The 27,325-nt window shown below is 40.5% G+C and overlaps 1 protein-coding gene across 1 annotated transcript in view; it reads left to right on the plus strand.

The window, feature by feature from the left end:
- ITGA9 (integrin subunit alpha 9) overlaps positions 1 to 27,325 on the plus strand; it is a gene marked incomplete at both ends in the record, with an annotated part of 230,158 nt that overhangs the window by 191,984 nt on the left and 10,849 nt on the right. The window contains 4 exons of the mRNA XM_084260536.1: positions 12,205 to 12,330; positions 13,170 to 13,289; positions 14,997 to 15,098; positions 21,811 to 21,930. Of these exons, the coding sequence (XP_084116662.1) occupies positions 12,205 to 12,330; positions 13,170 to 13,289; positions 14,997 to 15,098; positions 21,811 to 21,930 (468 nt within the window). The remainder of the gene's footprint in view (positions 1 to 12,204; positions 12,331 to 13,169; positions 13,290 to 14,996; positions 15,099 to 21,810; positions 21,931 to 27,325) is intronic.

The following is a 27,325-nucleotide window of genomic DNA, read 5'->3' on the forward strand; positions in this document are numbered from 1 at the left end:
TAAAGTGCAGGTAGTACGAGTACTCCTTGATGCATATGTTGAGATTGTCAGGCTGACTATTGCCTGCTCCATGTACAGAGGCAAACCTGTATAGCTTTATGCAAAAAAACCCTGGCAGGCAGTTTAAAATTGTTTAGTTTCTGTCTTTTGAAGTTTCAAGTCTTGGCTCTGGATACATATATAGACAGTCTCAGCATATGAAAATATAAATATTTGCTGATAGTACTTGATGTAGGATTTTTTTTTTTTCCCAACAGCAATTTATGCTGTTGATGATTGCCACCATTGGTAGAAGGTAGAACACTTTGGACTTTGAGTAAGATTTATTTTAGGCTTTTGTATTAGTCCTCCCCCGTGTTGTCTCCTCATTTCAGTGATTGCTGTGCTCACACACATATTTTGGCACCGTATTTAAAGGCATAGTTTGATTGCTGGAGGAAATTACTCATTCCGTGTATTGTACGGAAACTTGCTGAACTTCCTGCCTCCTTCACTTTAATTGCTTTAAATGACTGTTCCAAAACATTTTGCTTAGGCAGTTGGAGGTGCTCACCTCACCCCTGGTCTAGAGCATCTCTTTTATAGCAGCAGAATCTGGCTTTGCCTGGGAGACCTGTCACTTGCAGGAGAAACCGGTATCTTCTCTGTCCCAGGATGGCTGTGAGGGAAGGCAGGAGTATATGCCATGGTCCAGCATGGCTTAGAGCCTCTAGGCATGAGAAACAGGACCCCAAAGTCACTCAGAGCTTCATAGTGTCAGAGTGATAAACCAAAGCTCTTTCATGAAGAAAACCTTAGCTCTTATTTAAGATTTCATTGTTATACAGGAAATGGTGCTTGGCCATACAATTAAGGGTTTTTTCCTGGGTTAGGACCTTAAAATAAATCCAAAGTGGCAACAAAATAATGACCTTTTTTGCTTTACAGGAACCATTTCAATCATTGTACAAGAGCTGTGCCTTGGTTAGAGGTGACTACATTTACAGTACTTGAATGATTTTATTTTTTTTTCATGCCTTGCTGGATATTGCCATCAGAATTCAGCAAAACCACTTAACGTGGCACAAAGTTTTCTTTGCCTTCCTAGTTTGGATTTTTAGATGAAACCAGATTTGGAAAAATTGTGTGACATTTTCTATTTTTTTTTTTTTTTTTCAAATCATCTAGCAATAGGTATGCTTGATGAGGCCTGCTACAGGCAGATGACAGTAGCCTTGCAATCACAGGCCCTGGTTCTTATGGGGGATTTTAACTGCTTAGATATTTGCTGGAAGGCCTGCACTGTCAGCCGCTCACAGTCCAGGAGGTTCCTCCAGTGCATTGACAATAACTTCCTAATGCAAATGGTGGATGAGCCTACTAGGAGAGGAGCACTGCTGGATCTTGTATTCATTAACAAGGAGGGTCTGGTTGAAGCAGTGAAGGTTGAGGGTAGACTTGGCTGCAGTGACCATGAGATGGTGGAGATCAGGATCTTACGTGGTAGGTAGAGAACATCGAGTAGGACTGCAACCCTGGACTTCAGCAGGGCCAATTTTAGCCTCTTCAAGCAATTACTGGGGGTAATCCCATGGGACAGAGTACTGTAAGGAAAAGAGAGCCAAGATAGTTGGTCCATATTCAACAACCATTTCTTCCAAGTTCAAGATCATCGCATCCCAATGGGAAAGAAATCAAGAAAGGGAGGCAGAAGGCCCTACATGGATCAAGAGGGGACTGTTGGGCAAACTCAAGTGGAAGAAGAGAGTCTACAGATCATGGAAGGGTGGATGGCCACTTGGGAGGAATAGGACTGTTGTCAGAGCATGTAGGATGAAAACTAGGAAAGTTAAGACCTCTTTGGAATTAAACCTTGCAAAGGAGGTCAAGGACAACAGAAAGGGCTTCTTCAATTACACTGCAGACAAAACTAATGCTAGATGCAATGTAGGCCCTGTGTTGAATGAGTTGTGTGCCCTGGTGGCTGAGGATAGTAAGAAGGCAGTTACTGAATGCCACCTTTGCCTCTGTCTATACTGCTGGAGACTGTTCTCAGGAGCCCAAGATGGCTGAAGCCCGAGAGGAAGTCAGAATAAACAATGAGTCTTCCTTGGTTGATGAGGACTGGGTCAGGGATCAATTAAGCTGTCTGGACATCCATAAATCTATGGATCCTGACAGGATGCTGAGAGAGCTGGCGGATGTCATTGCTAAGCCACTCTCCATCATCTTTGGTAAGTGCTGGAAAACGAGAGAGGTGCCTGAGGACTGGAGGATGTTACTCCAGTCTTCAAAAGGGGCGAGAAGGAGGACCTGGGTAATCCCAAACTGGTCAGCCTCACCTCCATCCCTGGAAAGGTGATGGAACAACTTATCCTTGGTGCTGTCTCTAGTCACATCAAGGATAAGAGGGTTGTTAGTAGTAGTCAACATGGTTTTACCAACGGGAAGTCATGTTTGACTTATATCCTTTTATGAGGATATAGCCAGGTGGATAGGTGAGGGTAGGGCAGTTGATGTGGTTTATCTTGATTTCAGTAAAGCATTTGACACTGTCTCCCACAGCGTCCTCGTGACTAAACTGAGGAAGTGTGGTCTGGAAGGTCGAATAGTCAGATGAATTGAGAACTGGCTGAAGGGAAGAAGTCAGTGAGATTTGATTTATGAGACAGAGTCTAGCTGGAGGCCTGTATCTAGCGGAGCCCCTCAAGGGTCAGTACTGAGATCAGTACTATTCAATATATTCATTGATGACCTGGATGAGGGAATAGAGTGTACAGTCATCAAGTTTGCTGATGACACAAAACCGGGAGGAGTGGCTGGCACATCAGAAGGCTGTGCTGCTGTTCAACAAGATTTAAACAGGCTGGAGAGTTGAGTGGGGAGAAGTTCAATGAGATTTAACAAGGGCAAGCATAGAATCTTGCATCTACGGAAGAACAACCCCAAGTACCACTATAGGTTGAGGACTGGCCTGTTGGAAATCAGTGTAGGTGAGAGGGACCTGGGGGTCCTGGTGGATAGCAGGATGACCATGAGCCAGCAATGTACCCTCATGTCTAAGAAGGCTAATGGCATCCTGGGGTGTATTAGAAAGGGTGTTTTTAGTAGGTCAAGAGATGTCCTTCTCCCCCTCTACTCTTCCCTGATGAGACTGCATCTGGAATATTGTGTCCAGTTCTGGGCCTCTCAGTGCAAGAAGAACATCAAACTCCTTGAAGGAGTCCAGTGCAGGGCCACAAAGATGATGAAGTGGAACACCTTCCTTATGAGGAGGGGCTGAGGGAGCTGGGTCTCTTTAGCTTGCAGAAGAGGAGGCTGAAGGGTGATATTATTAATGTTTATAAATATTTAAAGGACGAGAGTCAGGAGGACGGAGCCAGGCTCTTCTCAGTGATGGGCAGCGATAGGAGAAGGGGCAATGGGTGCAAGCTGGACTATAGGAAGCTCCATGTAAATATGAGGAGAAACTTTTTCACAGTGAGGGTGACAGAGCACTGGAACAGGCTGCCCAGAGAGGTTGTGGAGTCTCCTTCTCTGGTGACATTCAAAAGCTGCCTGGATGCGTTCCTGTGCTCTGGCAGGGAGGTTGAACTAGATCTTTTGAGGTCACTTCCAACTGCTAACGTACTGTGATTCTGTGCTGTAGCATTTGCCTAAGCATTGAATTTTTTATTTCTAAATGCTAGACAGAGTGTTTATGGAAAGCACACTTTGAATGTGCAAAGATAAATCTTTTTCAAGAGAGATTGACACTGCAAAAATCAGGGCTATCGAAATGTGGACATAAATGCACTGATCTGCACATTAAATCAGATCCTAGCAACACTTGACATGTTTACTTGTGAAGAGCTCACAATTACCTTATAAACTAAAGAAGTTAAATTTGTGAAATTACTTAGTTATGGAGATTTTCTAACACTTTCCTCAAAACTCATGACCTGTCAATATAACATAGCAGTCTAATATTTTGGATCAATTGTGAATGTGGTTTATTTGTAAAATGCCCATTGTTCCTGTTTTCTTAGCTGAACATACGAAATTCCAATTTTATAAAAGATGGCTGTTTTACCTTTTTATAAAAGTGAATTTCAGATAAAGAAAGAAGTCTTATGAAGTTAATTTGGTATATGCATTAACTCTTATCGGATTCATGAAGGAAGCAGGTTTGGTAGATAGAGTAATCAGGAATTTTGCTGAGGTATGGAAAAAATATATAGTAGACTTTTTGTAAGCTTCCCAGACAGAGAATTCCCTGCTGAAGGAATTACTGAGTGAGAAGCGAGTCTACAACATTTTATTTTTATTTTTCATTTCTTTTTGAAGAAGTTTAAGATTTACATCCTTTCACCATTTCCCCACTGATGAAGCTGTTCCTGCCAGAAAACACTGAAGAAGGAAATTCAGGAAAGACCTGATTAATTCTTTTAACATATACATGCCTCTTTTAAATGCTGATTCATAAACTAGCCTCATTCTTTTATAAATAACATAAACAATTTGTGATTTAAATGTAAATCTAGAAACTAAGAAAGGAAGAGGTAAGCCCAATGGTATCTGTGTGTATAAAACCTACCTCATTTGATGGAAGAAGAGTGTACCACCTGTTCATATATCAAGTTGAAATAAGTGTCTTTTGTTGGATTTCTCCCTTGACTTTGAAAATACATCATTCCAGTCTTGTGCAAGGTACTGGATATTATCAAAATTATCAATAAGCCATTTCTTTAAGGAATGAGAACTCTTGAGGATGTCCTGGAAACAAAGGACATCTGCCTAACTTAAAATACACCATGCAACACTCCAGGAGGTTTGTTTTGGGTTTGTTGGGGTTTTTTTCAGGAGGGTGACTTGTTTAATCAAGTCTTCACAATAGATCAGCAAAATCATTCTCATGGAGGTCCTACCTGCTCTCCACTGCATATAGAGCTTAGAGCTCATTTTAGATACCTTTCCAATACACTTGAGGATATGCTGTAGTGAAACATCTCATATGAGCTGCTTGAACCCTACAGAAGATGTGTTTATCTGCAGAGTCTTCAGACTTTTCATCCAAATGTCAAACCAGCCCATGATAAAAGTCTGATAATTAGACAAGAAAAAACATGGGTTTATTCATGTTTTATGCAGCATAGAAACAGCTATAGAAGGGGATATACCCTGAGATTTATTTGGTGCCTCGTGTGTTCATTAAGCACTAAACAGTCATTGTAGGGAGAGGGAATGTACCAGTCATTGACTCTTTCTTGGATTTCAGCTGTTAAAGACTGATACATAAGGACCACATGAATGTTGGAGGTGAGCTGGTTTCCATGTAAGGTGGTGGTCGTTTATTCTTAGGCCTTCTGTGGGACTCATAGATAAATTATACAAGTAGTTGTGTATGTGTGATGGTGCCCTCTAGGAAAGAAGCTGCTGTCTTGTAAGTCAGGAACTTTAAATAAGATCTTTGCTTATCTTACTAAACTGGGCAGGCAGCACTATTTTAGAGTAGTACTTCTAGGGATTGCTGCTAAGTATGTGCAAAGTGGTTGCTGGGCCAAGGTCAGGCAACTGTTGTAGGATTCTGCTGATCAAACATATTTAACAGGCTATTTAATTAAGCTGAAGGGTTAAATGCATCAGAGAAGCATCTATAGGCAGGTTAGCACAGGTTTATGCCAATTGTGAATCTCGTGTTCTCCTTTTGGCTGGAGGGGCAGGAGCCAGAGCTGTAGTAGAATACTCTATCCTGATCTAATGCTTTAGTATCTCCACTTTGCTGTTTAAATCTTTTTCTCTCATAGCCATGTAAGTTTATGTACTGGATCTGTGGAGACTGGTTTTCTATTTTTAGTCAGAATCAGAATCTTTCAAGAGTTGTGTAAAATGGGGTCAAATTCCAAAATTCTTTTCTGTTGTTTCAGTGGCTCTTAAATTTATTGCCAGAATCAACAAAACTGCACTGATTCAAACATGTTTCATTATCTGTGAATATTAAACATTTTTGGCATATGGAGCAAGTAGTCAGATAACATATTTACATAACTTATTTGTCTACTGTTGAAAGTCTGACCCTGTCTGGAATTTCTTGTCAGTACCCTTTTTTTTTCTCGTGTTAGATTAACCATGCCTATCAATTCAGCTGTGTTCATCTACTGATGAGTGAATCAGTATCTTTGAATCAGGACACATGTACACATTTCTTTCCTCGATACTGGGATGAAATATGCCATGGTTAGCATCAAAGACAGACAAAAGTGGATCTGTTATTTATTATCCACTTTCCAACTTGAACCACTGATTGGACGTGCATGCATAAATAAAACAGTAAAGAAAAAAAAACTAATAAGAAAGGACAAATATGTAACAACTATCTGGCAGCAATTTCAAGAAGACCATGGCCAAACTGTCCTTTGGAGCCAGCATACCCCAAGGCTGATGAGAAAGGCATCCGTATCAGAGTTGAACAATGTTAACAATTTTGTGAAGCAACCGACCTGTTTTCAGACCTTGAGTGTGTCTACAGCTAAATATATATCTTGTGTCTCATGACACAAGTTCCCTGAACTTGCCCCTATGCTTTTCCTGTATTCAGACATAGGTTTGATTCCATCACCCACACTCATGGTTGGATTCCACCTTCATATTTGCTTTGTGTCAGCTCAGTGCTTCAGGCTTCCAGGGCTTTGCTAATAGATGGTGATGATTTAGCTCAAGAGGGGAGTCAGGCTTACTGGAAGAGCCTGAAAACATTTTTTATACTGTAGTGAAATCCTTTGCATAAGTGAGAGTCTAGGGTTGTCTGTAAGGAATGTAGTAAAGATACTAATTTACTTGCCTGTTTATCTTGTAAAATGCTAATGATTAAATATTAGCTCTCGGCTTCTTATATGCAGCAGTGCAGCAGGGAGATTGTAGTTAATGCTTTGTTGGAAGCAACAGCTAGTTTCTTCATGTTTTTCAGCCTTGTTCTTCCAATAGGCTACTGTCACGTGCACATACTTAACTTCATGACATCTGCCAATTTCCACTTCCTTGTGTTTGGTCCTCACCTGATTTTTCCAGCCCCCTGTTTGGAAATTGTATTTAATTTCCCTCTCCCAGGTTGACATCTTGTACAGGATACCAGGCTCAGAAAAAAACGGTGGGTCTCACCTTTACATACTGAGCAAGTTCAGGTTAAGTCTAGAAGGTGCCACTGGCTTCCAGGCTACCTGTGAAGTTTATTTAACAGGCACAATAGAGGGAACCATTAAAATGTTTGCTAACAAATGCCAGTAATTTCTTAAAGGCCCCAAAAGCTTGCAAGAAGTTGCCATGTTCTGAGAGTAGCTACAGGTGAACAGAAATGATATTCCAAGTACCCTGAAGGCATGGGACAGAGCTGATAGTAAGAGGGGAATGTGATAAAGCATCAGGTGTATTATTTCTCCTAGAAACTCTAAACCTCCTAAACTTATGGTTGATCTGGATTAGAAATGCTTAGAAATGTTTCACTGGCAGCTCTGGGTTATCATCTGTGTGCCTGGAGAACACATGATGATGGGCCTTGTTGCACTGGTATCACCTTATTGGAATACCAAGTCCAACCCAAGTATTCTCATAAATCCATACACCTGCAGGGAAAGTCAGAGAGGATGATCTCTGTGTAATAAAGACAACATACTATTCCCAAATAGCCGTCTTAAATATCCTGCAGTCTTTTTAGGATGTAATGCATATGGAGTGCATGTGGTATGCATTTCACTCAGAAATGTGCTCCTGCCAGTGTAATCTGATATGGATAAAAATCGTTACTACTTTATGGATTTGCCCCTGCTCCATAGGACTCTTCAAATATTCAGAGTCCACTAAAGTCATCCTGTGGGAATTTCTTCCTTGTTGCAGCTATATCATTTTTAAAGCATGAAGAAATGCCTTCTCTAGTGGTTACATCTTGCCTCTGAGCAGCTGATGACAAAAAGTGGCAGACTAACCCATTGTATAGGCTGTCCTATTCAAACATTGTCTCTCAAGCATTTTTATGGGCTCTTTAAGGGGACAATAACTTCCAGTAAATTAACAAAGCTAGAGACTAGCTTGTCTCTGAATGTGTGGCCATTTATGGGTAGGGAGCATAATGGATATGCGGCTTTTCTCTGCGATGACAGATTAGTAATGCTATTAGCCTTTGCAGACTTATGGTGACCTTTAGGGGCCTGTAATGCAAAGCTAGTACAGATGTTCTAGCTTGTATCTCTTTGTCCATGTCGCACGTATATGCACACGGGTTGAATATAACAGGAGAATACATGCACATATCTATGTATGTTCATGAATCAATAGTGATTTTCAGTCCCTTAGATTTCAGATATCCATCTAAAACTCTGTGAAAGTGTAGACTATTGTGTTCAGAGAAGAAGAAATAGTAGAAAATCGAAAAACCTTTGAAATTATTTTTATGCTATTTTTTCAGCAGTGTAAAGCAGTTCAATGAAATCCTCTAGGTCAGATTAAACAAAAAACATATATCACTTTCAGTTATGAAGGAATTTTGTATGGTCAAGACAGATGGTTGTTTTCTTGTTCCTTGAGGGTTTGCTTATATAGAAATGTGACCATTCTAGTACACAACGAACAATATGAATTCCACGTTTGTGGGTGAAAAAAAATTGAAAACTTGTTCTTAGCACGCATGCATAATCTGTATTTTTTGCACCTTTGGAGTTATCACCCTTTGCAGAAGTTCTGCTGGGCTGAAGACCAAAGCATGGCATAAGAGTGCTTCTTTACTAGCATCTTAGTTCAGGCCAGAAGTGAGCTTCTAAAGCAAAATCCCCAGCCAGGGAGGTTCACGGCATAGAGTGCATAAATTGGATTCCTTTCGGGGCAAAAGAAATACAAAGGAGTGCTTTTAGGATTGTGGCTGCAGCATATTCAGGCCACCTGGCTAGACTCAGAGCAAGTTGGAAAAGTATGCAATACGGACATCAGGGTGCCCTGCAGTTACCCTGGTTCACGTTTTTGTTTGGCTTATGTCAGTGTGCTAATGGAGACTTTGCCTACATTTGTCTGGGTACAGACTTTGGGTACACCTCCAGTAAAGGAGATTTAACTGTATTGCCAGTGCACCAGACTGCAAGTGAGTGCTACTATACAGGCCTTAAAACAGGTCAGTACCTTCTGGAAAACAAAATGAAACAACCTTCAGCACAGACAGCCCTGATGTGACTCCTTGGAAGTCCATCCTTGGCTGGCTGCGGGGCTGGTCCTGCTTGGTATCTCACTAGGGGCAAAGTTTTTATGCCTCAAGGTGCAATCTTAATGTAGGATTTCAGTGAGCTTCACTTCTGTTCCTGTTCCCTCTACCCCAGTTTTACTGTTTTTCTCTTTGTTTGTATTAGGAGTTTGGATGTTGATTTTTTTTTTTTTTTCTGTCTTCTGTATAGTCCTTGTGCCAAGTTCAAAGGCAATGTACACCTTTCTACATCCTCTGCACTTCTCCAAAAACCCCTTCCGCTATTTCTGTAAGATGTTAGATCCCAGGTCCTGGGAAGGTCACTCTGGGAATAGTCCTTTTCTGTTTATGGGCTGCGGAGACCACACGGAAATTTCTGAAAAGCTCTAGTATGTCATGAAATTCCAAGACTTCATCAAAGAGCCTGTCTGCCAGCTCCATTTCAAAGACTTACACAGTTCTTGCAACTATAAATTGCAAGTGCTTGCTCATGCAAAGCCCTTAAACTTTGCATGAAGAAATTTTCTTCTCTCTGAACCAGATTAGGAGGTTGGTCACAAGGAGAAAAACAGGTGTCTGGGCTGGCACCATGTCAGAACAAGGAGAGGCTCACACATCAAGCAAAATCCTGATTGGGATTTCAGAGATGCAGTTCGGTCTCAGAATAATGCAGGCAGGAGGTTTGTGCTAAGATTTTGTTTAACAGGTTGATTTCCTGCAGCTGGATTTTTAATTGAAAACAAAGTTTGATGACAAGTTACCATAGTTTTGTATGACTGGTTGACTAAATCTTCCCTGTCTGCATGTAAAAATTGAGGAAAGTAAGAGATGGTGTAAAATGTAAGCATCTGGCAGTCACTCAAACAAAACAAACAAAGACCAAAACAAACAAACAAAAAACCACAAAACAACTGTGGCCAGTACTTTGGAAAGGCTGAATTTCCTTTTACCTCAGCATGATTTCAAAGTGTTTTGTTACTTTTTTTCCAGTTCCGTGGCTCTGCTGTTTGTGAGTGCTAAAAGAAACCAAGTATTCTGCATTGCCTTGAAGCTTTCCTGCATACCAGCTGTCAGCATACTCAGAGCAATCAGAAATACACAGATAAATACAATATTATTTCTGTCTAGTCTAATTTCCCAAAATTCTATACGCCAAGTAGTTGTGTCTTCTAGGGAGCGTCATCTGCCTTTGGCTACTAAAACAGGCTGCAGGTGACCTGCTGGTCTATTCCAGGGTAGTGCAGGTGACAGGACATGTTCAGTCCTTGTACGTGCTCCTCTGAAACACTGAATTTAGTGGCCACCTCATGTAGGGTTGCTGCATAATTGGCAGAGAGGGAATGGTATTTCCAAGTTCAAATTTGGTGCCTTTCTCTGTTTCAGCTGAAGTGTTTTTAAAAAGACAAGATGTAGCCAAGCTTTAGTTTAAGAAAAGATAATATTTTAGAGAAGAAAGGACCAGACTTATGTTGCTTCATGCCAGATAATTCCTTTTAGTCTTCTGAGATATTTCTGGTTTGGTTTGTTCTTACACTGCATTTGTACAGGATGTAAAGCAGGACTATTTGGAGAGTATGCCAAAAGCTGGGAGACAGAAGCTCATACTGCTCATACTGCATCTCTTGCATGAATCTAATGATACCTGCGCAAGTGTCTGGTAATTCAAACTTTCAGGAAGAAAGAGCAAGTATTGAATAGATCTTGACTCTGCTGTACTTGATTTAATACAAACCTTCTGGTTGATCTGGATCTAATTCCAATGTGAAAGTTCAAAGAAAATAAATGTCAGTGGGCTTTGTGAATCTCTTTCCTACAATAAATAACAAAAATTCATGCCAGGTGATCTGGACAAATGGATAACATCATAGTGTTAATTTTCAGTTGATCCAAAGGAGACTGTAAACTGTGGGTAGCTACTTGTGCCTGTATCTGTTGGCAATGTAAGGACAGATGAAGTAAAGACAGGTGATGAACATATACTTCAAAGAACAGATTATGAAGATCTTGTAGGCCAGTGAAGCAGAAAAGGTATACCTTACCAAGAGACATGAGACGTAGACGTTGCATGTCTGGAAAATAGCATTTAAGGTCTAGATAGACCTCTGGGTTTAATTTCTTTCTTTTTTCTTTTTTTTTTTTTTTTTTTGGCAATACTATGGCTAACCGCTATAAGCATTTTAATGCAGAATCAAACTCATAGCATGTAGTAATTTCATATCTATAACAACTGTCTTCTCCCAGTTTCAAGGATTAGTGATTTGAGTAAGGTACAAGGTTTTTTCCTCTCATAGTAGAGGATGTGGGGATGTCAACAGCAGAATGTGTACGAAGTTTTAAGGATGGTAATGGGAGGAATTTGCTGATACTTTGTTGTCAGAGTTTGTATTAAATTCCAATAGATTTCCTTCAGTGAATATTCATAAGCTGCAAAAAGTGAGAAGGGTTTTCTAGTGCAAGGTTATCTATTTTTCTGGACAAATGAATAAATAAATGATACAAAAAAGTTTATTTTTGTACTATTTATGCTGGAAGTAAAAGAACAGATTGAGTGTCCAGGCATGTGCATTTATACAAAGATTTCATTTATGTCATTAGCTCTTATATAACTCTGAAACAGCCAAGTTGGCCAAAGCACCAAATAATAGTTACAAAAACAGTAATATACAGGGTAGACTTAAAATACTCTGTGGTGATTTATATCCTGTGCTGAGATTTTTCTCCTCTGTCTCTACCTCCAGACATGCAGAACAGAGACATCTACATGTGAGCTAGATTATGTATGTTCGTGTCCTATCCAGTCAAGAGAGACAAACATTTCCAGAGCATGGTTCTTCTGGCTTGCTTTAGACATTTTCTTGAGGTTTATATGACTCCTGAAATAAAGCACTTCTCTCTTTTGACTATTAATAGGAGTCCAGGCATCCACCTCAGATGTAGGTGTATTTTTTTTGGACAAGTAAACCCACCTTCTTGTGTCATTTAGTTTAATTCAGAATAATAATTGTGATTTATAATTGTGCTTGCAGGTTGGTCAGGACAAAGGAAGCTGTTCTTTTCACAGAAACCGCAGCCCATGCATTGTTCCTCAAGAGAATGAAAATATTTTCCACACAATATTTGCTTTTTTCTCAAAGTCTGGCAGAAAAGTACTGGTAAGACAGGCCACTTATGGCAAATTTGAACATACAGTGTATCTTATGAAAGATTTTGCATGGCTTAGCAGGAAGAACTAAGCAAAAAATTCATTATAGAGCAACCATTTCATAGAATCATAGAATGGTCTGGGTTGGAAGGGACCCCAAGGATCATAGAGCTCCAACCCCCCTGCCACAGGCAGGGCCACCACCCTCAGGCCTAGATCTACACAAGGTTGCCCAGGACCCCATCCAACCTTGCCTTGAACACTTCCAGGGACGGGGCATCCACTACTTCTCTGGGCAGCCTGTTCCAGCACCTCATCACTCTTTCTGTAAAATACTTCCCCCTATTATCTAATCTAATCATTTGGGGCATAAATGCCAGTATTGATGTTGTGCTGTTGTAATTTTAATTATCTGATTTTTTAACAGAAATAGGAAGTTTCGGGAAATGTAGTGGGGAGGGAGTTACCTGACATGACAGCACACGTTCAGTGACCAGAACCCTCCCTCCCATTTTTTTGTCAAAGGCATGTGGGGCAGAAGAGCCCTGTGCTGTGCTCAGTACCTGACGCCTGCAGAGGGCTGAGGTGCAGCAGTGGCCCCTTTCCTCACTGCCCTGGGTGCTTGCTTGGTTTAGCAACATTGTAAAGTGCTGAATTTTACCTGGCTTGCTCTCATGCATGTCTCTAGCTAGTTGTCTTCAGGTCTTGAAAGATCCTGCAATTTCAACACAGAAGTGCTGTATTTAAGCAATTAACTCTGTAACTTAGCTGGTGTGTTTGCTGTCATGCAATTTGCCATTCAGGGTTTTTTCTTCCTTTGCCTAACAGCTTTTTCTGTATTTCCTGTAGGACTGTGAAAGACCAGGCAGGTCTTGCTTAATTATACGATGCAACTTAAGCTCGCTAGCCAAAGCAGAGTCCTGTGATATAAGCATCTACACCCTGCTGAACACAGAGATACTGAAGAAGGTACGTGCTTCCTTTGTAGTTTGTTTTAAATACCAATTTAAGTGTGCTTATGTATATCAGTGGACTCAAAACTTGCATTTCTTCATCTGTTCACTAGTGTGTTATATAAAAATGGTGGTGTCAAAGGAAACAGATCTATTTATCAACAGCACGTATGGAGGTGTTAATCCCAGTTCTTACCCGTTACCCATTAAGACAGAAATAAATTCAAAAAATAAATAAACAAGTTCAAAAATTTATACATTGAGAAACAACAAATGAGGCCCCTGATTGTAAGCTACAGCCTTCTGAAAGTTGAATTGATTTCTGAAAGTTTTCATTCTGAAAAAAGAAATGTAGAATCAGTGCATGTAAACTGACCATCCATCTATGATTCCTTCCACGTAAACAGACATGGCAGGTTTTTGTAATTTTTTACTTCAAATGATTACTATTCAAGGAAGATAAATAACAACCATATTAATGCTGAGCTTGACATTTATGACAAGAAACGGTTGCAAGTTAATTCCTGTCTTCTCTGAAGCCACGGAATGAAACAGCAAGTCTTCTGCTAGTGATTTACTGTGCTTTGCCTTGTTTTCCTATACTTATGAAAGTGCTGACTCTGTAATTGTGGCAAGATGCTGTAAGATTATGAGGGTGTAAGATAATCAGAGGAGAAAGCTGATAACACAAGACTACTAGAATAAACCTGTCTTTGATAGCTGCTAGGTTAAAAGCATTGGAGGGGAGTCCTTGTTAGAAAGAGGTTCCTAAAGCAACTCATAGCCTTTAGCTTTTCTAGGTGAAACCAGCCAGTGTGGTTGTTCATATTTGAAGGCAGGAAGCACAGGCAAGGCCAGAAATTTCAGGTATTTGTTACGTGCTTATAGATATGCTGAAATGTGTAAGAAGTAACCAAGTGCACGCACAAAATGTGCTTCTGGGAAATTCAGTCCTGGGAAAAGCCAGGATTTAACCCCTCTTTTTGATTGTTTCCAAGATGACTGTTAGCAGCACTCTTTTGACAGACCTACAGTGATCCAAACAGTTTGGGTCAGCATCAGCAATACCTGCCATTTGCTACTTATCACCTGAATAGCATGCAACTGACTAACATGATGAGTTGAAATGGCTGCTTGTTGGAATGTGCCTGCTAAAATGCACTGTGTAAAATATAGGAGAAGTGTATATTAATAAAGGAAGGTGTACATTGAATATTTAAGATAGTCATAGTGCACAGATTAAAAAAAAAATTAAGAACTTTTCACCTTGGAAAAGCTGGGAAAGTTTTCTCCTTGCTGGAGTTTATTCCAGGTTTTGTGTATCTTTTTTCTGTTCATTTGAAAAACAAATAGCAACTTTTTGTGATGGTTAATATTGAGCCTGCCTGTGTTAATTGGCAATGCTCAGTTTTTTGCTTTTGTGATAAATGTGGGAAGCATTAACAGGCCAATTACAAATGATGTGTTTAGAGTCTGACATAACTCAGATTAAAACAAAATCAATTCATGCGCTCAGTTTTGTCTCTGTTACGAGCATAAGGGTTTTTCAAAGCAGGGTTTTAGCTACCATAGTACTTAGCTCTCAACCAAACCCGTAATAAGCATTGTCTTCATTTGTTTATCACACTGGAAAATGTCTGAGGTTTATTTTTGGTTTTGGGGTTCTTTGTGCTTTTTCTCTTTTGTTTTCTTAAATCCAATTCCTTCTCTTTTTACTCCTCAGGACAGCTCATCAGTCATCCAGTTTGTCACAAGGGCAAGGGTGCAGGTAGACCCTGACCTCAGAGTTGTAGAGGTACCCAACGGGAGCCCAGAAGAAAAAACAGTAAGTAAATAAACCTGAAGATAAAGGTTTCCTGACCACAGTGGGCTGGAGATCATTGAGAGATCTATGCAAACTTGAATTTGAGGCTGGACTTGGACGGGGCTAGTCCGTGAGTATGCCCACACTGTCTGGCTAGACTAAGTGCTGTGAACTATCTATGCTCTGTGGTTTTGCTCTCTGATAACCACACCATCACAATGAATGACATTATGTGGAGCAGGAGGATCTGTGGTGTACTAGCCAAAATTGTAATACCCTTGAGGTATTCATGCCAAAATTAGGTTTAGCTTCCTGTTCAAGGGTTAATATCTGCTGTAATCTAATTCAAATTTTCCTCAAAAACCCATCAGTGACTTGAAATGCCAGCAAAATCTTTTCAGATGTGCCAATATAAAATATTTAGAAGTGTTAATGATATTTTGGGACCTGTGAGAATGGGCAAAGGGGGTCTAAAATTTCAGACATTCCTATAACTGTGACATTGTGCTGAGCTGGTGGAATTAATGTATGATCTGATACTATGTTTTGTGTTGAACTGCATGAGAATGGAATTAAAGTTCAAGGTGAATTCATGATATAGTTTAAGCTGTAAGTAAAACTATACAGGGCAATGCTTACAGTCTGCTGGAGAAAGATGAGGTGATAGCTTTGGTTTCCTAGTACAAGGTTGTCTAAAAAATATTGAACAGGGTTCCACACCCAAATTCAGTTTTCTTTTTGCCTGGTGAAATTTTAAAGCTTCATTTCTTATTTCTCTCTTGTGAGGATCAGAAGTAATCTGGACTACTTTCAATGTCTCCTCTTGTGTATTTTTGGAATATGATCTAGATCCCATCTCTCAGTTATCCTTTTATCCCCAATGGCTGTCATCACCACTGACCAGCCCATGCAACCATTCTCTCATTGGTTCCATTTCAGTGAGCACTACTGAAGTTTGAGTGCAAGAATATTGAGTTCAACACACTGGTGGAAGACACTGATATCCCACATTAAAGCACTTACCTCTGAGATACTGTATTTAAAACTCTATGGGCAATGGAAGAGTTGGACCTGTATCTACTTATTACCTTTGGTCTGAAAGCAGAGATGGCACTGCAATGATCATCTTCTCCACCATCATCCCTGCAACCCTAGACTTAACTTTCTATTCTATTTGACCTGTCAGAAAAATAAATTATTTTATATGACAGGAACCTATTTTTCCCCTTCTGTTTTACTTTCTTTGTCAGGTTTCTGGACCATTCTAAAGAGCATTAAAAATAGGCTTGGCAGCTGAAATCAAAAACATAGCTGGCCTTCCCTGGGAATGTGCCTTTTAAGTGACCTGAAGCCTTGATTGTTAATACGTTGCTTGATTTAGTTCTGCAGCTGGCACAGAACAAATCTTGCAATTTTATGGCAAAACTTCATTAATGGCTGGAGTGACACCTGACTGTGATACCTATGCCCCAAAGAAAAGGAAGAAGCTGAGATCTCTCTGCCAAATATTTTGATCTGTAAAGGGTTTTAGAATATCTCAGAATGATAGGCACAGTGGAAAATGTTGTGGGATTTATTCAATGTTCAAAATTTAGAAATGCTGTTATCTAGGAATGCAAGCTCTGCTGTATTTCATTGTTATCTAATGCTTGGACAAAAAAAGAAAACAAAACAAAAAAACCCACCCATTGTCCTTTTCCTGTTCCGAGAAAACCTTTCATCAAGCCTTGAGTTGCAGTGATTATAAAGTATGCTGTATGTGTTGGGAAGCTATATTAATCTCCGAACAAGAGCTTGAACCCAGTTCCTGGGAAGGCCTAGCTGTGAAGGAGCACACTTGACGTGTTGTAGCCATGTAACATCCATTCGGAATGTCAAGTCTCTTCTAATGCGAGTGCTCCTTGCGCTCTCTTTTACGCTATTTCCATATGTCTGTTGGCTTCACCGTTGCTGTATGTTTTGCATAGGGTCATGTTTAGGGAAAAATTTAAGACATGTGGTTTGGCTCAAGGTATTCATTCCCCACCCCCCCGCCCATTTTCTTGTGGAATGCAAAGGGGAACAGTACGTGTTTCAAGCCACAGCTATTCAGCTGGAAGTAGAGACAGGAGAGATAAAATGTTTGTTCATGCTCCTCCCTTCCTTTTTGCAGCCTATCCTGTATTCTTTTTGTTGACTGATGTTGGATAGCGGCTCCTTCTGAACAGTTGTGTATGGACTTCTTTTGAGTCTGTTTATGAAAGTGTTCTCTAACAATGAAAAATGCTTTCGTAGACTCTTTCTCATGTTAAATTTGAAAAGAAAAGCCCTTTTTCTTTTGTACAGTTAAATGTAGATTTATTAGCCCATTTAAGCAGTTCTTTAGAATCAAGTGCCCTTCAATGGGCACTTTTACAATGTTAGAGCGCAAGCTACCGGTAAAGAGGACAAAAAGAAGACTGATATTTGTGATGCTAGTGTAAGAAGTACCAGTGGTGGCAGAGCCACTTATATAAATATCAGCTTTGTCAGAATCTCTAGTAGATGCAAGATGTAAGGGAGAAGCAAAAGCCTGTGTAAATATATGTAAGCTGGGTAGAAGGCTGTCTTTGAAAAGAAGCCATTTTTTAAAAAGATGCAATTTGCAGAAATTGGTTCTCTGGATTTGGGTATCAGTTTATGTGATTTGAAATGATGTATTTTCAGTCTTTAGTTACAATATGCTGTTTGAACTCTTATATTGAACAAATCACATGAAGGTGAGCAGAGTTTCGATTTGGCTCTGTGATGACAGTTGTATTAACATGAGTATATCTTGGCTGAAACTAATGGCATGGTATTTTCAGGAGGCACACTTTATTTTCTTGAGCATATGGATATCCATGAAGGTTTGGCTCCCTTCTTCTCTGCATGTGAGGCAAAACCAACAATAAGCTCCCTAAGACTGTGGTGGTCAAATACCAGATCGAAGGATTCATATCTATGCTCGCTGCTCTTGTGCAGAAGGAAGAGTGCTCTTATGGAGCAAAAGAACTTCCCTCAGTTGAGTGCAAGTGTGGAGGGAAAAACAGGCTGGATTTCACTGTGTCAAAGCTAGCTGAAAGCCTCTGAGTCTCCCTGTCTTGAAAGTGAAAGAATACAAAACTGCATAGGTGAAGGGGGAACCCCAGATGAGATGCATGCAGCTCCTGCAATGAAATGCCCTGTAAAGCTAAAGGCTATCACATAGTTGTCTGGAGCTATCAGGTCAGCACAGGTACAGTTCAAGCCTTTGTCTTCTCCTGGGTAGAGTTCACTGTTCTCTCATTTTTCAGCCCTGTCACCCCAGGTTTAATTCAACACAAGTTGTTGCCTTTTTTTTTTTTTTCTTGGCATTTAGGTGTTTGTGATGATAAACAAATGTATTGAAAAGAAAAGAATAACAAAACAAAAAGAAAAAAATATAATTGCGAAGGCATTTTTGGAGGTCTCTATATGGATACTTATGTGCAGATTCACATGTCTAAGCTGTCTGCCTGTGGCACAGAGGACTCCTGACTTGATCCTGTTCTCCACGTCTGCATTGGAAGGAGCAGCCTGTGGTACTAGGCAGTTCTCATGACATCCAAGCCTTTTTTTAAATACACATGGGAATGCCTTTTCCTCTCAGCAACCCACCACCACTCCGTCTTGCCTTTAGAAACACTCAACATTTTAAGTGAGTGTTCTCTCCATTGTACCTTTGAGATGGGCACAGCACCCTAAGCCTGGCTGCAGCCACGTGTACTTCTGCTAGCAGCCTTGCAGCTCACTTTCCAGTGGCTTATTTGCTGCCTTATTATTTCCAACATGCTTCATCTTGCATTTTGTTGTTTTACCTTTCCATCTGTTTCTGTAACTATCCCTTTATATATTTCCTTGTCTTTACAGTGCAGTCTGGCAGGTAGAAACACCCACATGGGTAAAGGAACAGAAATATACACACTAGCAATAAAATGCAGCTAATTTCACAGTGATAGAGACAAGCAGGTAAATAAATAATACATGAAAAGGGATGCATATACATATATGTACAGAAGGCATAGGGGAATGGTGTCTTTACTGCAAGTCCTCCTAAGTATAACAACACGTGAATGGACAAGTCATCCAGAAGTGTGATGTGGTTGGAAACACCAGAAGTATTCTGGGTGATCATGCAGAAATAAAATGGCACCTTCCATGGTACCGTGGCTCATGATACAAGTACATAAATGAAATTAATTTAGTGTGCATAATTGAAAAGAAATAAAAAAATTGCAGTTACGTATTTCTAACTGGATTTTGCTGAAGTATGCTGCTTGGTTTTTATGCTTGTATGTTAATTCGAAACTGCTAGAAGAAACCAGATAAGAAGCTACTGTTGCTCTCTCTTAGAGCTCAAGCTGTGACAGCAAAAGCACTACAGCTGAACTATTTTAGCTGGTGTGGTTCAAACCTGAGGTGTGGGGCTCTTGCTGTAGAGATGATGTATTATTTTATCTCTGCAGCTATTGCTGGGTCTGTCTTTTGGCAGTGTGAAGGACGAACAGGTCTATTGTGTTGGAGGTTGTGTTATGTTAACATTTGTTCTCTGAGTACTGGAGAGAAGGTACCACCTTATTTTGCATCCAGGGGCTGCTTGAAAGGTCTCTTCACTGAAGTCAGCAACTTAAAATGTTAGGAGGTTCTTCTTTTCAAGTCAGAAAGGAATATAACATTAGTACCTTGTCTAAGAAATAGAAATCTGACTTATGTCCACAAGATGGATGCTTACAATTGCCTCTGTGAGAAATGGACTGCCACATCAGATCATCTTTCCAAGCTGACTACGAAATACAAGGAAGGGACAATATTTGTGTTTGATCTCTCTGTCTGGTATTTCTCTTATGCTCATCTTGGCTTTGAAGGAAGCTCTGCTGCTTAGGAAACTTTCTCTGTTCAGCAAAGATGTCTTTAAAAGTCTGACAAAGGCTTTGTGCTAATGTCTGAAATGCTAAAATTATTCTTTTCTTGAGTGAAGGACTGTTCCATATTAGAGAGCTATTTTGAGCATTGCGATTACTAGCTACAGGAATATGTTTGGATGATGCTGTCTATGTATAGCTTTGTTCCTGTCCATTTGATATGTTTTCATGTCTCATTGTCATCAAATGCCTGATAATATCTCATCAATAGAAAAGAAACAGTCTGTGTAAATCAGCTGTGTTCAAATTCCTCCTCCAAAACATCTGTGGTCTTAACAGGCATTATCCTGTAAAACAGAGACAAAGGCTCTTTGGGTACTTCTTTATGGGAACACTGTGACAAAACATAGCCCTGCTCACCTGTGTTCTCTTACCCGCACCTGTAATTTTTGTGGGTGTTTGCTGAGGCTGCATAAGCTTTCAGAAGCAGAAATACTTGTTAGTGAGATCTCATGAGGCTGTCCTGTCCCATTTCCCACTTGAACCAGGGCTGTTGCCCACTCTGGCTCAGGATCCCTGTGGCTTTGGCTGAGGCTTGGAAACCTGCAAGAATAGAAAATGCAAGTCTCTTTGGCCCCTGTTCTAGTGCCACCATCACCTCCTTCTTGCAGCCTTCTCCTGAATCCCACCTTCAACATCCATATGGGCTGTATGGTATTGCGTTCCCTTTATGTCTCATAAATGGTCCTCTTAAAGATGAGTATTTTTGGGTTGTGTAATGGTATCTGACTCTCTCCTGGGTTTTCATCCACTTTTAACTACAATTTTTATTTTTTTTAAATAGATTGAACAATTCACATCTACAAAAGGGTTCTGAAATTTTTAAGCAAAGATGATGAAAGTTGTGTGAAGGAGGGAGGGAAACTCACTACTTTGTCTTCCAAAACAAACCAAAGCAAAGCCAGACAAAGTGAATGTATTACCTTTAAAAAAAAAAAATCCCTGCTGCCTCTCAGTATTTGTTTGATATTAAATTGCAAAATTTAACATAGAAATAGCTTTCACTGACAACTGTTTTTGGGTTTTCCACTGAGGAACTGGTTTTGATTGAAATAAAAGGCTGGAAATTCACATAGTGTATTGGAGTGGTGTAATTTGCACCCATTTTCTTCTTAAGGGAGACAGGGACAGCTCTTTGTAGGATGTGTTTCTCTGCCATACATCCTCTACAAAGAGAGAAAAGAGAACAGCAGGGAACTGCTCTCTGTGTTCCCAGAAGAACCCATGACAACATGCGCCTTTCCCTCTTTCACATGATGTGTCTTGTGAAGCACAGCAGGGACAATTTGTATTCAATAGAGATATATGCAAGTTGTCCCATTTTTTTGTGGAAAAAATTTAACAAGCTCCGCATACACAAGTGTTTCATATGAAGCACCAGGGTACTTGGCAGGACCAGGAACATGATGAGTAAGACAAACCACATGAGATGTCATGGCAATCCCTGCCAATCTGAAGGATAGAGTTTTTCATACAAACCTTTGTGCACCTTTGGTGGCCCAGCACCAGAACAAACTGTGTCTGGGATAGGAGGTTGGCAGTGTAAGAATTATTTTGGAATGGAAGCTGATATCCTTTGGATCCAGTGCATGGCTACTCAGATTCCACTTGAAAGCTTTAAATCCCTTGCGAAAAATAGATGGAAAGCACGAAATTAAGGGCACATTCCATATTTGTTTGACAGATGAAATATGATCAGTGAGGCCACCATGCAATGTGTTTAATAAGATGAGTACAAGAGCAAACAATACAACTTCCAATCATAAAAAGTTTTTTTTCTAATTGCTTTGTAGGTGGTCTTTGAGGCTTTGCACAATCTGGAGCCTCGTGGGTATGTCGTCGGATGGATCATTGCCATCAGTTTGCTGGTGGGAATTCTCATCTTCCTGTTGCTGGCTGTGCTCTTATGGAAGGTAAAGTAACAGATGCAACGTAAACACCAAAAAAAAAATCTTAAATTTATTCTTGAACTTAACATCCATTTCTTTTAGGAACTAAGTAATTGTTCGCTCCCTTACAGAAGCTGTCGGCCAGCAAAAATATTTTCATATCCAGGCATTTGCAAGGGAGAGATAAATGATGTAGAGAAGTAGAAAAAATGTATATTCCTCTTTTCTTTAGGGCTTAGTTATTAAAAGTTGCAACCTCTGATACTATTTCAGGACAAGGGAAGATCCCTTTTAGAAACCTGTGGTTGTCTCACACTCAGATACTTGGTAAATTCCTGTGGTTTTCTGATGATTGAGTCTCACTGATTTCAACATGATTTCCTGAAAATCAGGTCAATTTTGCTTGACCAGCTAAGAGATTGGGTGTGTGGCTAGTGAAAACCATCTGGTAGTTACTATTTTCAAGAGGTAAACGCCTGGGGGAGAGGAGCATCCAGTAATAAATTCTCCAGATCCCTGAGAGAAACAGTTCCAGATGAATAAAATGCATTACCAGAGCAAGAAGCACCGGGACCTGCTAAAAGCCAGCATTCACACCATCTCTGATAAGATACAATTCTTGTACCCAGGCACAGTTACATGGTAAAGCTGGGTTGATGCTGACACTTAGCAGCAGCCATCTGGTGTGGTAAGTATGAAGGGGTAAGGAGCTTCAAGTGTTTTCATTCCTCAGTTCCCTGTTACCAATCCATAAATTTAAAAGGCCACAGTCAAGGTCAGGGACTGTCTTTGAGAGAAGTAAATCTCAAATGCACACATGGGAACAAGTCCAACCTTATTTTGCTTCCCGTGGCGGAGGTCCAGCAGCCTGATTTGCACTGTTTAGCAGCATGTGCGCTGTAGGCTTTGCTTGCCGGCTGTGCAGGGACTGGAGGTCGCAGCCCCAGCGTGCTGCGAAAGGACATCGCTGTGGGTTCTGAGGCTGTAAAATGGATTTACAAGCCTGGGCCAAAATCTGGCCATGCAATTCTTATTATAGATTATGCAGGTGTGGTTATAGCTGTGCTATAGATTACACAAGGATGATATAAATTTTATATGGATAGTAGATTTAAAGTGTTTTTATAGTCAGTTTTGAAGATTTTTAAGTTTATGCTGGCCAGGTCATAATTGAGTGTGCTTTTCCTTTGGAAAACAATGTTTGACCACAGTCTTGAATATCTCATAACTTCTGCTTTTCTGGCAAGCAGGAAATGCTTTTGCTTTCTGTAGCAGAAACTGTGCCGTAGTTTAGGGCTGGAAAGAAGGAGAAGAAGAAGAAAGTCTTTGCAATTAAGATGGCAGAATAACGATGAGAATGGAAAAATATGAGATTAGAAGAGGCCCAGAACTCATGTCCCAGTGGCACACAATTTTGAAAAAGGAGTTACTGCTGCAGATACCTATATGACTGATTTACCTAAAGGTAAAAAACCTCAGTAGATGAACTGTTTGAAAACTGTGATTCTCCTTGAGAATCTGACACAAGTTCAATTCTTGGTTTCTACTAGAATGAATACAGTCCTCTGCTTCCTGCCTTAATCTTGAGATTTAAACTCTTTTAAATTTTATAGCGGTCATTCAAGTATATATGAAGAAGCTACCGTTTTGTTGCATAAAAGCCTTGAGGGCAATTCCAAGTGACAACAACAAATAATTATAACTGGTGCCAGGCTTATGTATCCCTTCCTGCATGCAGATTTTAAGGTGCTGAGACAAAGGAAGGAGAGATGCCTTGCCCAGAGTCCTGTGGCAGAGATGGTAGTAAAAGACAGGCTTTGTCAGTTGCACTCCAGTCCTTTATCCACAGAGTTGATGGAACCAACAACTTCATGTTTTGTTTTAGAAAAGTGATTAAAAGTTTGTAGCTGCTAGTATCAACCAGTATTTTCATTTAAGTTTTAGTTTCAAATGTAAGTAATACATTATACTCACTGGTTGCTATATTTATTAAAGTTGCTGGCAATATTAGACTTGTCTGAGATAAAACTGACATGGGAAAGTTGCAGTCCTACAGAGGAATCTTAATTGTCTGATTGTAAATATTTGGTAGAAAAAATTGGCCAAGTGTATCCCACAGTCATTCCTAAATTTATTTGTGTGAAGGAGTAAGAGGAAAAAACCAACCATATTAGAAGTGTTTAAGTATTGAACTGTGGAAAGAACACCTTTGAATTAGATGGCATTTTGGACATCTTTGAATCGCTAGTGAGAACTAGAAATGACCCAAATTTTAGGACTAGAATATAAACTAAATTATACTTTTTTATTAAGGAATTAATCAGAGCTAAACCGTGGTCCTGGAAGGCAGCTGTTTACACAAAACAGAGTAGGAGCAAACTCATTGTAAGGTTGCTGAGCACTGGCAGCAGCACAGGGCTTGCTGGCAGCGACTGTGTCTCAGCCCTCTGTGGAATGTACATTCTCACTGTCTGCACAACTGCATTGTGAGGGGTGCAACACAACGCACAAGTCCTTGAACATGTCAGTGTTTTGCAGCCAGAGTAAACAGCTCCTTCAAGTTACAGAAAAATTTAGAACACACGTAAATATTTCACGTTACACACTGCTAGAATTAATGGTGTTACTAGGAGTGAGATCTCAGGGACATTCAAGCTCAAAATCCTATTTTGAATTGGAATAAGGTTACTCTGCATACACTAAGATGAGGATGGTAATTATTTCATTATTTGTGGATCGAAAACAGCACAGTGTAGGGGCGCACGTGGTAATGGAAGTGGTGTTAAATGCCTGGTTGTTTCACTTCAAATAAAAGCTTATTTATTCACATGCAAAACCACAGCCATGTTTATACACACATAACAAGCTTATTAGTGTGAGCTTCATCAGTTTTTGTCTGGCTTTGCTTCTCTGTTTATCTTACTATTTCATGTAGATGCTGTGTTTCCTCTGGTTTAAGTGTATATAGATACAGGAGAGGTGAGCAGCTTTTCCCGGACTTCCCCGAGATGCTCTGTGTAAGGCAGACCAGCAAGACTTGCCCCACCTTTGCCTATTTTGATGGATAGCCCAGTTTTACCCCAACACTTGTGGCTATTCATATCTTGTTCATCTACTCTTGATGCTTTTGTGCAAGCATTCATGGGGACATGCTCCCACTCTTGCCAGTTCCTCTGCATTGCAGCTCTCACTCTCCATGCACGCCTCGCCTGTGGTCTCCCATGTGTGAGAGGAGTGGGAGGGGGTGTCGTGCTTTTGCCCACAGCAAAATACCTTGCTTTTTACTGTGGAGATTGGCCTGCACTTCTTTGGTGGCCTCCAGATAATTGTGGAGAGTGGAGCAGGGGAAGAGGTCGCTTTGCTTCAGGCCAACTACCCACGTGCTAGACAAGCCCATGGTTTCACAAGCACTGGCAGGAGTTCAACAGGGAAAGGCGGTCGTGGCTGGGTTATTTTAAGGAGTGCTGTCCTACACACGCTTCCCTCAGCTGTCAGGACTGCAGCCATGCACAGGGACAAGATTCCCTTTGGGCATAGTGGATTTATGCACGCGTAAAACAGGAGAATTGGCATACACCATGCTGATGAAAAACTGAAGCCTGATATATTATAATATGATATATAACATATATAACACAATAAATATTCTATTAATAATAGTAGTGCTTTACAATGCAGTGGATTTAAAGTTTATACACTTGAACTGGCTTGAATTGTGGAGTGAATTATTCAATCTGTATACTTTTAGATAAAGAGCATAGGAAGAAAAAAGATTTGTTCCCACAGAGTATCAAAGTGGGGATGTATAAGCAAATTGTGCATTTGGGCAGCTGAATGATCTGTGGAGCAAATTGTGGAAGTGGTGTGCAAACCAGAGTTTTCTATTCATTGCAGTATCATTATTTTGCTTCTTTGTGGCATGTTTAACACAGGAGCTGGACTTCTATCTAAATGCTTTTCTGAACTGAGCTTGTCCCTGTGGTATCTGAACAGGGTGGATCAATGGGTTGAGACCAGCAGGATGAGGTTCAATAAGGCCGAGTGCACAGCGCTGCACTTGGGACATAACAACCCTGTGTAGTGCTACCGGCTTGGGGAAGAGTGGCTAGAAAGCTGCCTGGTGGAGAAGGACCTGAGGGTGTTGGTTGATTGCTGACTGAATATGAGCCAGCAGTGTGCCCAGGTGGCCAAGAAGGCCAATGGCATCTTGGCTTGTATCAGAAACAGCTTGGCCAGCAGGTCCAGGGAAGTGATTGTGCCCCTGTACTAGGCATTGGTGAGGCTGCACCTCGAATACTGTGTTCAGGTTCTGGGCCTCTCACTACAAGAAAGACATCAAGGTCCTGGAGCATGTCCAGAGAAGGGCAACCAGGCAGATGAAGGGGCTGGAGAGCAAATCTTATGAGGAGAGGCTGAGGGAGCTGGGGTTTTTCAGCCTAGAGAAGAGAAGGCTGAAAGGAGACCTTATCACCACCTGAAAGGAGGTTGTAGAGAAGTGGGTGTTGGTCTCTTCACCCAAGTGACAGCTGAAAGGACAAGAGGGAATGGGCTCAAGCTGTGCCAGGGCAGGTTCAGAATAGACATTAGGAAAAAACTCTTCACCAAAAGGGTTGTTGGGCATTGGAACAGGCTGCCCAGGGAGGCGATTGAGTCATCATCTTTGGTTGTATTTAAAAGATGGATAGATGAGGTGCTTAGGGATATGGTGTAGTAGAGGACAGGTACAGTTGGAGTTGATGATCTCAAAGGTCTTTTCCAACCTTGTGATTCTGTATCCAAGCTCTGACTTTTCTAAAATTAGTTTTCTGGCACTGTATTATAGCTTTTGAATTCCTGGGGCAAATAATTGATTTCTGGATCTCTCTTATTATATAAGACACCCTTCTGCTTCAACTCTGGATTTTTGACAAGATTCTGAGGACAAGTAAAATAGCACCCACATATGTTCAGTTTTTTTGATTAGCCAGAGGGTTCTTATCTTCAGTACATGCTAGACAGAATGTTTTTTTGCCCACCAGCTTAAAATGAGAGCTCAAAGACTTTTTTTTTAGTTTTTAGGAGAAGTATTGTGAAGACACTTCTGTCTACTAAGCTGAATTTAGTACAGATTTTTAACTGGCTTTTTCCAATGGTAAGCATGAGTCCCACCAAGTGCTGGACTTGCAAAAACCTCATTTAAGCAGAGTCTGTATGTGTGGGTGCAGCTATTTTCTAGCACTGCTTTAATGGAGAAACTTTGAAAAATAAAGCTTTCTTTATGAAATATGAAGTTCTTTTAAAAAGTCAGACAAACCCAAGCATGTTTTTAAAAGGTGTGTTTGGGCTTCTTGCGTGGAGAAGCCTTATGACTTTTTTTTTTCCTGTGACTGCCTAAGTGGCTTTGAAAGATCACTTGTCTTTCCCTATGTGCAGTCGTTGC

Source organism: Gallinula chloropus (genome assembly GCF_964237585.1).
Source record: "Gallinula chloropus genome assembly, chromosome: 2".
NCBI lineage: Eukaryota > Metazoa > Chordata > Aves > Gruiformes > Rallidae > Gallinula > Gallinula chloropus.